The sequence below is a fragment of the Impatiens glandulifera genome, chromosome 9 (genome assembly GCF_907164915.1).
Source record: "Impatiens glandulifera chromosome 9, dImpGla2.1, whole genome shotgun sequence".
In the NCBI taxonomy this organism is placed as follows: Eukaryota; Viridiplantae; Streptophyta; class Magnoliopsida; order Ericales; family Balsaminaceae; genus Impatiens; species Impatiens glandulifera.
Window position 1 is genome coordinate 17,490,789 of NC_061870.1, and position 11,798 is coordinate 17,502,586.

The 11,798-nt window shown below is 31.3% G+C and overlaps 1 protein-coding gene across 1 annotated transcript; it reads right to left on the bottom strand.

Moving 5' to 3' along the window:
- Positions 1 to 4,028: 4,028 nt before the first annotated feature.
- Positions 4,029 to 6,455, bottom strand: LOC124915907 (fimbrin-1-like). Its single transcript, XM_047456654.1, has 10 exons — positions 6,366 to 6,455; positions 6,128 to 6,298; positions 5,900 to 6,047; positions 5,559 to 5,749; positions 5,431 to 5,469; positions 5,283 to 5,351; positions 5,085 to 5,201; positions 4,796 to 5,007; positions 4,552 to 4,707; positions 4,029 to 4,479 (listed from the first exon to the last, which is right to left on the bottom strand). The coding sequence occupies exons 1-10, from the start codon at positions 6,453 to 6,455 to the stop codon at positions 4,275 to 4,277; spliced, it is 1,398 nt and encodes a 465-aa protein (XP_047312610.1). The 3' UTR covers positions 4,029 to 4,274.
- Positions 6,456 to 11,798: the final 5,343 nt, after the last annotated feature.

The window sequence follows — 11,798 nt, forward strand, 5'->3', positions numbered from 1 at the left end:
ATTATATTAAAAGTGTTCTACAAAATTCTTTTAAAAATTAAATGTCATAAATATCTACCCTAAATTAATTCTAGCCTAGCGGCAAAAAGAGGTGGATACCAACCCTAAGTTCCTGGGTTCGAGCCCGTCAGGGGCAAGTTCTGCGCCTGGTTAAATGATTAAGTGTGTTTGCGGGCTACATACTTAATCCTTTGTCCCATATTTTATAAGTTAGCAATATAAGTCAAAGATTCACATGGAAGAGAAACATCTTTTTATTATTATTAATTTGTTTAAATGACTCTATGAAGAAGTGATCTATACATATGTTATATTACTAATCCTCTCTTCTAGCCTAGCGGCAAAAAGAGGTGGATACCAACCCTAAGTTCCTGGGTTCGAGCCCGTCAGACGGCAAGTTCTGCGTCTGGTTAAATGATTAATTGTGTTTGCGGGCTACATACTTAATCCGTTGTCCCATTTTTTTTTACTCTTGGACCGAATAGTGACATGTCGAATAATCTTTTAAGACAAGTATCGTCGGTTAGTATCCTTCATTTTTTTTCCTAGACCTCTTAAACAAGTTGAGAAGGAAGTAGTGTCTAGTATCTAGGGCTGCAAATGAGGCTCAAGCTTGCTGAAGCTCGAGCTCGACTCGATTAAGTATTTATTAGCTCGACTCGAACTCGAGCTCGAACGAGCTTATAAATTTGAGCTCGAGTTCGACTCGACTCGAAAGCTTGAACAAAAATTTAATTTTCAAGCTCAAACTCGAGCTCGAACTCGATTCGAGCTCGAACTCGAACCAAATTTATTTATAAAATTAAAATATCAAACTTTCATACATATTAATAATTTAAAACATGATATTTCAAAATTAAAATATGAAACAATCATAACTATTCAAAATGCTAAAACATAATAATTCAAAACATTATTAAATTACCATTACTAATTAAAATTCAAAAACATAAAATTCAAAAATTAAAGTACAAAACTATAAAAATTGTTTGAACATTCAATATATAAATCTTTTTAACTCATGTTCTTCAATCATAGCACACGTACAACTACCTGCATTCAATAATATTAAATATTTAATGTTAAAAATAATTAATATAAAAATAAATTTTAAAACAAATAACTAAAATTTAACTTACTTTAAGAGGTAGATACCGGCAACAATTGATATGTCTTCTCTTTTTGAAAAAAGTGAAAAATTAATTAAATAGGTGATAAAATTAAGTATGTAACATTAGTGCTACAAATGAATCAAGCTACTCGTGAGCCACTCGTGAGCCGCTCGGTCAAATCTCGGCTTGAGCTTGACTTTGACCGAGCTCGAGCCGAGCTCGAGCCAACTCGTTTAAAATTCGAATCGAGCTCGAGCTCATATAATGCTTGCTCGATGGCTTGTCGAGCTTTTTCGAGCCTAAGTATATAATATATAATTTTTTTAATTTAATATTAAAACTCAAATAATATATATTTTCCCTCTCTTTCTCTTCAAAACCCATATGAAGGCCCACAATCCATAAGTAAAACTCTAATTTCTAACATATCTACGACTCTTCATCTAACCTAATCTTCTTCATCTAATCGCCTTTTTTTTCATTCTCATCTAACCTAATTTTTTCTTCATCTTTCATTCTTATCTAACCTAATCTTATTCATCTAATCGCATCTTCTTTCATTTTCTCTTCCATCTTTACCATTTCTTTCGCTCACTCTTGCTCACTTTTCACCGTTCTTTCACTCTTAAATCTTTTCTTCATTCATTCTTCACTATTTCTTTATCTCTTAATCTCTTATTCTGTAGTCTTTGTATATTTTTCACTCTTCATCTATTCATTTTCTTCTTTTTTTCGTCTTCAAGTCGATTTCATTCAGAAGAGGTTTACAAGTAATTAAATTTATTTTCACTTTTATGATAACTATTGTTTTTGCTTTTTATTTAACTTTGATTTTTTTACCTTAAAGAAATTCAGCAACAATGAAAGGAAAAAATTATTTTATTGGTGAACTCAATGGTAAGGTACGTCTTATTCATCTTTTTTTCATGTATTAAAAGAAATTTATGCTTATATATTCTTTTTTTCATTTATTAGGATAAACTTAGACTTCGATTAATCTATACATAGGTTGGATGAATATATAGAATAACACTGATTGGTTATAAAAAAAGACTGGTTATAAAAAAAAGACTAGTAAAAAACCAATCTTTTTTTATATAACTAGTCTTTTTTTATAACCAGTCTTTTTTTTATAACTAGTCTTTTTTTATAACCAATCAGTGTTATTATATATATTCATCCAACCTATGTATAGAATAATCGAAGTCTAAGTTTATTCTAATACATGAAAAAAAGAATATATAAGCATAAATTTCTTTTAATACATGATAAAAAGATGAATAAGACTTACCTTACCACTGAGTTCACTAATAAAATAGTTTTTTTCCTTTCTTTGTTGCTGAATTTCCTTAAGGTAAAAAAAATTAAAGTTAAATAAAAAACAAAAACAATAGTTATTATAAAAGTGAAAATAAATTTAATTACCTGTAAGCCTCTTCTGAATGAAATTAATGTGAAGACGAAAAAAAAGAAGAAAGTGAATAGATAAAGAGTGAAAAATATATGAAGACTAAAGAATAAGAGATTAAGAGATAAAGAAATGGTGAAGAATGAATGAAGAAAAGATTAAGAGTGAAAGAACGGTAAAGAGTGAGCAAAAGAAATGGTGAAGATGGAAGAGAAAATGAAGAAAAAATGAAAGAAGAGACGATTAGATGAAGAAGATTAGGTTAGATGAAAATGAAAGATGAAGAAGATTAGATTAGATGAGAATGAAAGATGAAGAAGATTAGGTTATATGAGAATGAAAAAAAGAGGATGAAGAAGATTATGTTAGATGAAGAGTCGTAGATATGTTAGAAATTAGGGTTTTACTTATGGATTGTGAGTCTTCATATGGGCTTTGAATAGAAAGAGAGGGAAAAAATATATTATTTGAGTTTTAATATTAAATTAAAAAAATTATATATTATATATACTTAGGCTCGAAAAAGTTCAACAACCATTGAGCAAGCCTTATATGAGCTCGACTCAAATTTTAAACGAGCCGGCTCGAGCTCGGCTTGAGCTCGGTCAAAGTCAAGCTTAAGCCGAGTTTTGACCGAACGGCTCACGGGTGGCTCACGAGTAGCTTGACTCATTTGCAGCCCTACTAGTATCTTGTTTTATTTTTTTTACTTATCATTTTTTTTTAATCTTAATCTTCTCTTTTATCTTGAATGAAAGTTAAGATATCAAAACTAACATAGAGAACTTGAATTGATGTTTGATAAATAACAACAACCTAACACAATCCTACACTTGTTTATCTTAAACATTTAACTTCTCAAATGAATGAAATCTTTTAACTATAAAACTAAACCAAAATTTTAAAGTTAAATCACACCCTTCTTAATTTTTGCTTTCTGATTTAAGGATCTGATGGGTCTTAACTGGTTGGGGATCCTGTTGTCTCATTATTGGAAACATCAATGGTTTGTGGTGAAGAAGGCTGTTCTGGGTCAGTTCCCTTGTTCAGAAGGCTCCAATACATTATACTTGCTGTTAGAGTTAGAATCATCTTCTGATTCACCTGTATCCACATGAATATTATCATTAGACTAATCCAAACTATAGATTATTTCTTAAATATGGATTGTAATTTACCTCCATTATGTCTTCAGGCAACAAGAAAACAGAACAACCAAGCTTTCGAGCAACACTGATTATGTATGATGCGTTTAACTTCCTGTCTTCACCTGAAATTATTACAAAACAAGAGACTTCTTAATTCAAAAGCTTTTTTTAACAAAATTCAAGAGATTTTCAGTGTGTTACTTACTAGTATGGCCTTTAGTAACAACACTCCAGTTGACAACCCTTGGTTCTACAGCACTGAGAAGCTGCAGAAAGAACACTCCACTCGAAAGATTCTTGTCCTATCAAAACAACCAAACTTACCAAATTCAAATTCAAATTCAAATTCAAATTCACATTCAAATTAGTTCATTCTTCTTCTTCACCTTGAAACTTTCCATTTGAGTTTTTCTGCCTGAACGCTTCACTTTGTTGTTTGCCCATAAGATAATGTCGCTATCTGTTATCTCCTTTCCTTTCGAGAATGATCTCAAATTATTCAGGAGTCTCAGCATCGTAAATCTCATCAACTGCCATAAAAATGCTGAAAAAACATAACCAGTCAAGGAAATTTCTACATCTGATCTATAAATACGCAATGAAGTACTAACCTATTATGAGCTTCTTATTGCATTGCACTATATCACTCCCAGCTACATTTACAAGAGACAAATTTAATTCTTTTCCAATTTTTATAACTTGATTGCAGTTCTCTACTTTTCTAAAAGGCATCTGGATTGGCGGTTTTGTTGCTTGCTTCCATATTACTGTCCCTGGGGAGATTTTGTCAAGAACTTCCAATAGAACCCATCTGCAATCAAGATTAAGATAAGGAACATATTTTTCTTTTATTTGTTTTCAGAAAGTAAAAAATTAACCCCACCCGTTCCTGACATCCTCGAACAAATTATTCACGAAAGAATCTATTCCAAGGTTGTTAATCCACAGGCGAAAACACCTTTCTTCCTTTGATGTTTGATCATCATCCATGAGCATCACAGCAAAAGGACTCTTTGCAAAATCCATTGCTAACCCGTTTCTGATATCAATAATGCAAAAATCTCCAGTAAATAGAAAAGAAATAAATAAAAGGGATGTTAGTATATGTGATCACTAGGCTGACCGACCTCTGCTGGAATATTTGCGCAACAAAAGCAAGATTTAGATTTATTGAACCTTCAACAATGTCCTTTGGTGCTATATATCTTTTGCAATTCATTCTCTCTGCATGAGCAAGAACCATATCTGCTCTCTCAGAAGGATCCTTCAAGTCCAAAATACCAGCATCGCCATGTTCTGGTGCAAGAACATTAAGAAGATGAACATAAGCCTCGCCATCCTGCAGGTGCATAAGACTGGAATTCATCATAAGAGGGACAAAAATTCAAGAAAATAAAGCTAAAATTTGTTTTTTACCTTAAGATCAGCTGAGAAATTTGTAACCTCTTTCTTGTATCCCGTTTTCTTCAGCTGGAAATTCATCCATTTCAGTAGAATTTTTTCTGGAGGCAATGACATAAGTTCTTCCATATCCTGCAGATTGATGATTCAATTAGTCATTCACTGAAAAAATGGCAGCTCAGAATCAAGTATTTTTTATCAACTTCTTGTGACCTTGCTGTCATCAACCAATGCCAGCAACTGAGGCGTCTTTCTCAGGTTGAGAGTAGCTAACATTTGAATCTGGCATTATATAACACAAAGAAGAAAAAAAAAATTTAGCAATAAATAACTAGATATATCATTAGAAACATAGAATTACCTTAATAATCTGAGAAATTAAACCCATAACTAGATGAGTCTGCGACAAAACAAACCAAAGACCAAGTTTAGAACCAACTATAGTAATTAAAAGAAATAGATATTCTTGGAGAAATCAGTTTAACCTACTCTTCCTTCAACAATATCCTGAGTTCCAATATTGACAACTGTACATCCTATGGCCTTGGCAGAGTTGAGGCAAAGAGTATGATTCTCATTCCTCTCCCATGGATTAAGGATCTTTTTAGTATTAATGGCTCGTTCGTCGATTGTGCCAGAAACTGCTATATTGATGAGCTTACTGCACAAAACAATATATTCTTCAAGTCCAGATTAGAAAATGTTCATACAAAAGTGGATGATGGAAGTTTACCATAGAAGAACTCCATCCTTTGCAAGTTCAAATAATGAATTGTCAGAAGGATCCAATGGAAGAAACTCCTTCAAGAATTTATCGTCTCCAAGGAAACTGTTAATATGGGCGACATATGAGGCTTTTTCGTTTTCAATAATCATGTGGCGATTAGTGGTAGTGGCAGCCTTGATAAATGAAGTTGAACCTTTTAGTTTTGGTCCACCTGTTTTCGTCGTGACTTTGCTCTGTATCTTTAAATATATCTGCAGAAAACATAACTATATACAATTAGGTCTTCTATGAAAGTATGGTGGAGAGTTTGGAATGATGGAAGAAGATTCACCTGAAGGAATGATTCGAAATCAACAACTTGGTTTAGATCAGAAGAGGTTTCAAGCAAGATTGTCTTGACCTGATCCTCATTAAACCCTTCATCTATACCTTTCAGTAATACTGTCATTGTAGGCAAGTCACCTAATTTTACTTTACCAGATTGGTTACTAGCTGCTAGAAACTGAAACAAGAAAACACAGCTCAAATGAGATGATTGTTAAAGATTTGATCGAAAAGTGGGTACATACTTGGGAGTTGAGGGTACGGAGTTCAACTGGCGTGAATTGGCTTTGAATGGATGGATCAGACACAAAGACGCCGCCTTGAACACCGGACATTTTCGGTTTTGTTTACCCAATCTGAAGAAATTGGAAATGCAAAGTGAGAAAGTGTGTATAGATAGATCAATCAATCAATCAATCAATCAATCCTCAATGAAGGAAACGATTGCTTTGCTTAGAAGAAGGTTGAAAGAAAGAAACAACTTACATGATTCAGAAAATCATTAGGGGATTGAAGAATCTTTCCGTGTTTCCAAAGCTTTTTGGGGCAAGCATCATCTCTGAGATTGTAAAGGGAAAACAAAGAAAGAAAGAAAGAAAACTTTGAAATCTCAATGGAAGAAAGTTTTCTCATTGGGGGAAGAGAGAAAACCGTATTGCCTCAAAGACCCGCGAAATACTCAGGGTGGCAAAGAGACATAATATTTCATAGGAACTAAAATATAATATAATATTTTTCAAATTAATAACTTATATTTATATTTGTCATTTATATGAACAAATACAAATATGATATATTGTATAACTATTAAAATTCTAATTATTAATATAATTAAGTAAAAAAATATTTTATTATTATTACCAAATGCTTGTATGATCATTTATAAAAACTTATTTAATGTAGTTTATTAAATTAATTTTAATATTTAAAAAAATATTTTTTAATTGATAATAGGAATGATTTAATAAAATAAAGTAACACAATAATCTATTAGATTACTAGTATATATTTAATGGTCAAAAGTATTTTTTTTTTCTTTTTTTTTTTTGGTCATTTAATGATATTTTTAAGTATGTTGACCACTCAAATTAGAGTTAATTTATATTTTATTTGGTTCGGTAAAATGTTTAGTCGAATCGGATTTATCATCTCGGATTTTTGCAATAAAAATAATTTTATTAATTTTTTATGGGTCATTTATTGATCATACCTATAGTTCTTTGTCTTAGTATTTATTATTTTTTATTAACAACAAAAGTTGTTAAATCTGGAATTATTTTTCATTAGAATAATGAGTTATTTAAACTCACCTATCACTTGAAAGTCTTCTTAGTTTTAGAGATATTTTCATTTTATTGTATGAGTTTACCTTTATTTTGATCATATACGTTGAAGACATAATTTTTTTTGCGTTGTTTGTTAACCCACATACAAAGACAATTTTTAATACCGTTTAAAATATATTGTAGAGATATTTTCGGCAGCACTTGATTAATTTATCCGACTTACTCTGTTTCCTCACTATTTCTTATGAAATTTAAACAAGTTCGTCTTTGGAGTTGTCCTAAATTTTTTTAATATTGTTGGTATTCTCCATTAAAATTTGAATTCTTACAAATTTTTATACTATTTAACATATCAATTTTCATTTGGTGTTTTGATGTTTTGATTTGTAAATATTATATACAAATTAATTTTTCACATTATAACTTTTTTAAATTAATAAAAAAAATCTCTCCTCTGTATACATTATTTTGTTTTAAAATTATAATGCTTCTTATAAAATTATTAATTTATGTTGAAAATATGTCCAAAATGTTCTTATATGTGTTATATATCCATATTTTATTTTTTCTAAATCTTACTTTAAACAAAGCTTTCACATTCGTTTGAGATAACTTCTTTAATTTCTTTCTCATACGACGACACATCTGATTTGTTTCATTTTTAGACAACTATATTGCAAACTAAGATGGAAACAAGATTGTTACTAATTCGTTTTCTCCATATTTAGATATTGTGTGTTTGTGTTAGATTCCTAAAATTATTTCTAAGTAATAAAAATATTAATATTGAAGGAGATCAATATGTTCGATAGTCACTGGTAAAAAATTGACCTTTACCTAGATATTACCGAAGGTTTTATAAAACTCTCCTAAATGATCCCGAGAGGAAGAAAACTTTCGTTAATAAAAATAAATTCCGAGAGGGGTATAAAACCTTCGGGTTTACTAATTAGTACCGAAAGTTCTTTATAGAACTTTCGGTTTTGACCTTCCCAAAAAACCAAAAATAATTCTAAGTGTTGGAATTGGGTTAATTGCGAAGATTATTCAAAAAACTTTCGGTTTTACCTTTCCTGAAATTTTTAATTGCGAAGGTTTTCCAATAAACCTTCGGTTTTGACTCATCCCAAAATAATGAAAAAATATTCTAAGTTTGAGAATGATTAATTGCGAAGTTTATTCAAAAAAACCTTCGGGTTTTACATTTCCTGAAATTGTTAATTGCGAAAGTTTTTCCAATAAACCTTCGGTTTTAACTCATCCCAAAAAAAAAATTAATTTTCGTGATGTTTATTTCCGAAGGTTTATTGGAAAACCTTCGGTTTTAAGGAGGGTCAAAACTGAAAGTTATACAAAGAACTTTCGGTAATGCCCTTTATAAATACAAAACTCTAACCCTTCTCTTCTTATTTCCGCCTCTCTTTTCCCCCCTCTCTCTCTTCCGCCTGCGCAGCCGCCTACTCCTTTTCTTCTTCTCTTCTTCTTCTCATTCTCTTCTTCCTCTCTTCTCATTCTATTCACCTTTTTCATCTCTTCCGCCACCGCCAATTCCAGGTTAGATTTAATTTATTTGTTATTGTTTAGTTTTAGATATGATTTAGGTTAGTTTAGATTATATTTTGTTTGTTAAATATATATATGATTTTATTAGATTTTGTTAAATGTATGATATATTTTGGATTTAGGTTATTGTGTTTGATTTAAGTTATATTAGATTTATTTGGTTTGATTAATATGAAATGCATTAAGGATGAGTGATTCATGGAAAAATCTTCGACATACACCAGAGAAATTGTTCCAGCCATACTAAAATTTGATAGCAGCATCAAAAGCTGCGGAAGAGGCGAGACAAATATCGTTGAAATTGGAGAAAATCCGATTGAGGGACAAGGAAAGAGCTCAAATGAAGCAAAAACTGGCGAATCTCGAACAACAAGTTGATTATTTTAAGAGGCATAATCAACCACCCCCTCCTCCCCCCTCATCCACTAATTAGTGGATTTTAGTGTTTGATTAATTATGTGTAATCTTTTTCGTTCGACTGATGACATATTTGGTGTGATTTGTTTTTAGAATTATGAATTATTATTATTATCTTTTGGTTTATTAATGTGGTTTATAAATTTTTTTCCTTTATTTATTGGTTTTTCCTTTATTTGAGAAAATTATAGAACATGTTTGATTTATACTTTTGTCAAAAATTGAAAAAAATAATAGGGTAATTGCGAAAGTTATTCAAAGAACCCTCAGTTTTAATTGATAATTGCGAAAGTTTATTGAAAAACTCTCGCTTTTGACCTAGGGTATTTGCGAAAGTTTTCAAATAAACTTCTCTTCACCCTTCCCCCTAAAAATTAGAAAATTTTCTAAGTGTTAGGAAGGGGTATTTGCGAAAGTTTTCAAATAAACTTTCTCTTTTGACCATTCCCCCAAAAATTGGAAATTTTTCTAAGTGTTGGGAAGGGGTATTTGTGAAAGTTTTCAAAAAAACTTTCGCTTTTGACCCTTCCTCCAAAAAGTTGGAAATTTTTCTAAGTGTTGGGAAGGGGTATTTACGAAAGTTTTCAAATAAACTTTCGCTTTAGACCCTTCCCCAAAAAATTGAAAACTTTTCTAAGTGTTGGGAAGAGGTATTTGCGAAAATTTTCAAATAAAATATGGCTTTTGACCCTTCCCCAAAAAAATTGGAAATTTTTCTAAGTGTTGGGAAGGGGTATTTGCGAAAGTTTTCAAATAAACTTTCGCTTTTGACCCTTCCCTAAAAAATTGGAAAATTTTCTAAGTGTTGGGAATGGGTATTTGCGAATGTTTTCAAATAAACTTTCACTTTTTACCCTTCCTCAAAAAAATTGGAAATTTTTCTAAGTGTTGGAAAGGGGTATTTGCGAAAGTTTTCAAATAAACTTTCGCTTTTGACCCTTCCCCCAAAAAATTGAAATTTTTTCTAAGTGTTGGGAAGGGTATTTGCGAAAGTTTTCAAATAAACTTCCGCTTTTGACCCTTCCTAAAAAAATGGAAAATTTTCTAAGTATTGGGAAGGGGTATTTGCGAAAGTTTTCAAATAAACTTTCGTTTTTGACCCTTCCTAAAAAACATTCTATTTAAGATCAGGACCGAGAGTTTTATGTATAACTTTCAAAAATAACCATCAAAACCGAAAGCTAATGTTATAACTTTCGGTTTTACCACTTCATAATTTGTTAAATTAATTTATTTTTGACCTACGAATCTAGACTCCTGACTAATCTAATCAAGTGTGTGTTGTTTTTAAAAAATTAATATTGTGTTTAATGTTAAAATATTTATGATTGTGTTTGATTATATAAAGAAGTGTATATGTATGTTTGTGTTTGATGATCATATGAATGTGTATAAAGTTTGATCATATGGATTGTATAATGTTTTAAAGATATCAAATGTGTTAAATTAATGTTGTTCAAAGTCATTAGAAGGTGAAAAACCAATTAATTTAACAATTTGTGAAGTGGTAATTCCGAAAGTTAATGGTATAACTTTTGGAAATAATCATCAAAACCGAAAGTTATACCATTAACTTTCGGAATTACCACTTCATAAATTGTTAAATTAATTGGTTTTCACTTTCTAATTTAGACTCCTAACTAAGATAATCAAGTGTGTGTTATTTTTTAAGAATTCAAATTGTGTTTAATGTTAAAATGTATATGATTGTGTTTGATTATATAAAGAAGTGTATATGTATGTGTGTTTGATGATGATATGAAAGTGTGTAAAGTTTGATCATATGGATTGTGTAATATTTTAAGGATATCAAATGTGTTAAATTAATGTTGTTCAAAGTTATTAGAAAGTGAAAACCAATTAATTTAACAATTTGTGAAGTGGTAATTCCGAAAGTTAATGGTATAACGTTCGGAAATAATCATCAAAACCGAGAGATATACACACATCTCTCGGTTTTGTTTATTTAAAATAAATTATGTATCTGTTAAACTAAGAGATTTGTTTAAATCTCTCGGAATTATGGCATTAGTTAGAACCGAGAGTTATATGAAAACTCTCGGAAATAATAAATGATCAAAACCAAAAGTTTTGAAATAACTTTCGGTAATGACCTCATTAAAAATCCTTTTCTTTTCTTCTTTTCCCCGATTCCCTTCTCTCTCCCCGAACCTCTCTCGCCCGCGCCGCCCATCCGACGATCCGACGACGACGCCGCCCTGCCGACCATCCGACCATCCGACGACGCCGCCCCTCCGACAATCCGCCGCCGCCGCCCACACCCCTTTCCCTCGACGAAACCCGCCATCAACCGACGCCGCCGCATCCGTCTCGGCTTCAGCTGCCGCCTCCTCCGTCTCGGCTTCCGCTGCCGCCTCCGTCCATGTTATATTATATTTTGTTTATATATAT